The sequence below is a fragment of the Penaeus japonicus genome, unplaced genomic scaffold, assembly GCF_977035675.1.
Source record: "Penaeus japonicus unplaced genomic scaffold, GWHDUDI00000001_assembly GWHDUDI00000022, whole genome shotgun sequence".
In the NCBI taxonomy this organism is placed as follows: Eukaryota; Metazoa; Arthropoda; class Malacostraca; order Decapoda; family Penaeidae; genus Penaeus; species Penaeus japonicus.
Window position 1 is genome coordinate 6,562,337 of NW_028234424.1, and position 4,146 is coordinate 6,566,482.

The 4,146-nt window shown below is 26.1% G+C and overlaps 1 protein-coding gene across 1 annotated transcript in view; it reads left to right on the forward strand.

Moving 5' to 3' along the window:
- Window positions 1–1,049, forward strand: part of LOC122246628 (putative glutamate receptor) — a 17,275-nt gene extending 16,226 nt beyond the window's left edge. Inside the window, exon 13 of the mRNA XM_086549202.1 lies at window positions 708–1,049. Coding sequence (XP_086405328.1) covers window positions 708–830 — 123 coding nt within the window. The 3' untranslated portion in view covers window positions 831–1,049. The remainder of the gene's footprint in view (window positions 1–707) is intronic.
- The last annotated feature ends 3,097 nt before the right edge of the window (window positions 1,050–4,146 follow it).

A 4,146-nucleotide genomic window follows, 5' to 3' on the forward strand; every position in this document is an offset into this window, starting at 1 on the left:
ATAGTAATTATAGATAAAGAAGTATGTATGAGGATAATGATATATGCTGATAAATAAACATTCGTAACGATATATATATAATATATATAGATATATATAAAGATAAATATATATATATATATATATATATATATATATATATATATATATATATATATATATACATATATATATATATATATATATATATATATTATATATATATATATATATATATATATATATATATATATATATATATATTATTTATATATATATATATATTATATATATATATATATATATTATATATATATATATATATATTATATATATTATATATTATATGATATATATATATATATAATATATATTTATATATATATATATATATATATATATATATATATATATATATATATATATATATATATATGTATATATATATATATTATATATATATATATATATATATATATATATATATATATTATATTTATATATATATGCATATATATATATATATATATATATACATATATATTTATATATATATATATATATATATATATATGTATGTATGTATATATATATGTATATATATATATATATATATATATATATAAAATAAGAATATGACAATCATAACGATAAATAAATAATGATAATGCGTTTTAAAACACTGTATTACTAGATAAAGTTAAAAGAATAGATTCCTCTTCCACCAGGCTGCCTTCATCATCCTGCTAATTGGCTTCCTCGTCTCGACTTCGGTATTGGCGGTTGAAATCGTTACAACCAAGATTCGAAATGTGACCCGCGACGATGGCGCTTCGGTGGAAATGTGGTAGAAAATCCGATGTTTTGGGTTGTTTTGGTTGTACTTTCTTTCGGTTGGTTTTATTTGATTTGTTATTCGCTTTATGCCTTTCGATTATGTAGTATTTCATTCGATTATAACCTTGTTTTGTCTTGTATGATTTCATCTTGGTTTACATCTTCCAATGGCAAGTGTCTCATGTGATATTGTGTTATATTCCTGACGAAAAAAGCTGATGGTAATTATTTCAATCAACAGGCATTATTAATTTTTTGTCTTGCATGGCTACCTGAATAACGTGCGTGCGCCCCCCCCCCCACCCGCCCCCTCTCCCTATATAGCTATTCCGATAGGTAAATCATCTAGAACTATATAGAGGTACATGTTGAGTAGTGCATTTATTTATTCATCTGCTGACTCGATAATTCGAAGCAATGATGACTGCAAAATGTTGTTTAGCAATAGGTTAAGAGATTAAGGAATTAATTACTCGGTAGTAAAATTGATAGGTCTAGATGGAGCAAGGAGATAATTATATAGTGAATTCAGAAAAAAAGAAAAGGTAAAAACTTTCTTTAGGTGAGCAAAAAAAATTACCTACATGGTAATACAGCAGCTTATATATATGATCAATAACAGAAAAAACTGTAGGTATATAAACCTTTTTGTATAGTAGGGTTTTCCGTTTAAATGTGCGTTTCCAAAGATTTGAATTTTGACAATACTTTTTGTCCATACTGGGCGACGTTTTGCAGATATTTTAGTTTTTTTCATACTATTTTGCATTCTTGAGTCCTTTATATACATCATCCTTTCTGTTTGGAGGATTTCACGAATTATTTTAAAACTATCAAAGCCGTCTGGTTAGCTCATTGGTAGCGTGTCGACTTCACACCCCGTGGTCGGCAGATCGAGCCCCGCCCAAGATCGTGAGCTTCCACTGTCACCTGGCGATTACTGACGTAGCTGGGCACTGCGTTGGGTAAGGACCAAGCTCAGATCGAGTCAACACTCGTTGGCACATTCTCTCACGAGTCAGCACACGCTGGCACAGGCGGGCTCGCGTCACTGCATACAAGCCCGGCGTAGCATCTGCTCCGCAAATCTGGTTTATCCTTAAGACTATCAGAGAACTTCGTTTTGCTACAAGATAAAAAGAGTCTTTATCTAAACTACTCCATTGCATAGTCGTTGCGTTCTCTTTTATGAGAAACGACTATTTATAATAAAACCACTCCACTGCTTACAGTTATGGGGGGACCCCTGGCTTTAATAATGACAAGAGTAAAAACAAAATAATTTGTTATTAAAGATGGTTTTCTTTGTGCAACTCAAAAACACTAGCACCAACAGTAACAAATTGTGTATTAATAGAAGAAAGTATAAACGTTTCTTCCTATAATACCATACCAGTTTTATCACATCTTTATTATCATGTCCCTCTTAACTCAAAAAGCAAAATATATATTCCCGTTTGTTTTCAGGTTAAATAAAAAGTATATAGCTTCAAAAAATGAGTTTTGATTTATATCTATGATCACCTTGGCTTTAATTGCTTCCATTTAACATCTTAATGTATGAAATACAACTAGAAACTCCAGCTTAGGATAATAAATATCTATATATGATTTTCAGATTATGTCAATGTTCTTTTTAACCCCGCCCTCCACCAAAAAAAATCATGTGAATTGAAACAAAAGTTATAAATCAAATCTATATTTGACATAAAGAGCATACAGATCTTATTAAATATGTCAACAAGCACAAGAAAAAATGACAAACAATTGAGAAATTCATAAGTAAAAAGGAAAATCTACCGATTCTGACTTTTAGATAAAACATTTGCAACAGGGGGTAGAACTGAAATCTTTATATTCTATATATAGATTAGTATATACTTACACATACATATACACACAATATATATATTGATATATATATATATATATATATATATATATATATATATATATATATATATATATATATATATATTAATACATAAATATATATATAATATATACATATATACACATAACTGACATAAGTAATAAATAATATATATATAGATATATATATATATATATATAGATATATATATATAGATATATACAAAATATTATATATATATATATATATGTATATATATGTATATATATATATATATATATATATATATATATATATATATATAATACATAAATATATATATAATATATACATATATACACATAAGTAATAAATAAAATATATATATATATATATATATATATATATATATATATATATATATATATATATATATATTATATACATATATATATACATATATATATATATATATATATATATATACATATGAATATACATATATATACATATATATACATATATATACGTATATATACGTATATATACGTATATATACGTATATATATGTATATATATGTATATATATGTATGTATTCATACGCATATTCATATATGCTTTTGATAGATCTGACCCTTTACTTCTGGACACATCAATTGTGACTGTATTTTTACAGCCAAGAAAAGTGAAATCCGTAAGACTAGTGTCGAGAACAATGGATTCATAATACATATCAAGCCATAAGACAAGTTCTAATCATTCAATAATTATACATACAATGCAAGTATTTTTTCTATCAGATCACACAAATGTAAATGCCAAGCTTACAACCTAATAAATCAACATGTGACAAGATTTACAAAATGCCCATTACGATGATCTTTAAGAAGGGAATGATTAACGATTTCTTGTTCTTAAAAAAAAAAAAAAAACTATAAATATGTAAAAGACAATGTATATTTCATGTACATAGGCACTAGCTTTCAGTATTACAATTAGACAAAATATTAGATAATCTTATTTTCATAAATATATCATTTTACATTCTCACGTTCATACCCGGCAAAATACCCTGATATTACACTAATTATCTAAGAAGGCACCACCAAAATCAGATGATAATAATAATGTGACCAATATCCTTTCTATAGTAACAAGAATCTTAGATTATTGTTTATATAAACTATTGGACGCTATATATTCACTACTTCCGATCAAGAGAAGAATTTTTATTTCTTAATCAATATCCTCCGACTAATTCAATTACTTTTTAAATCATTCAGAATCTACGGTTGTCAAAGTAACTTGTGAACTCAGTTGAATGTGTTTGAGTATCGTGACTAAGCTGAAAGAGTGTCTGTTTTTGTAAGATACATCCCTAAGACACTACACTAACCTTGAACCATTATTCAGGTACAATGATTCCATGGTTCAAAAAGAGAGTATAAATAAGGAGGGAAAAATATAAAACACAAGC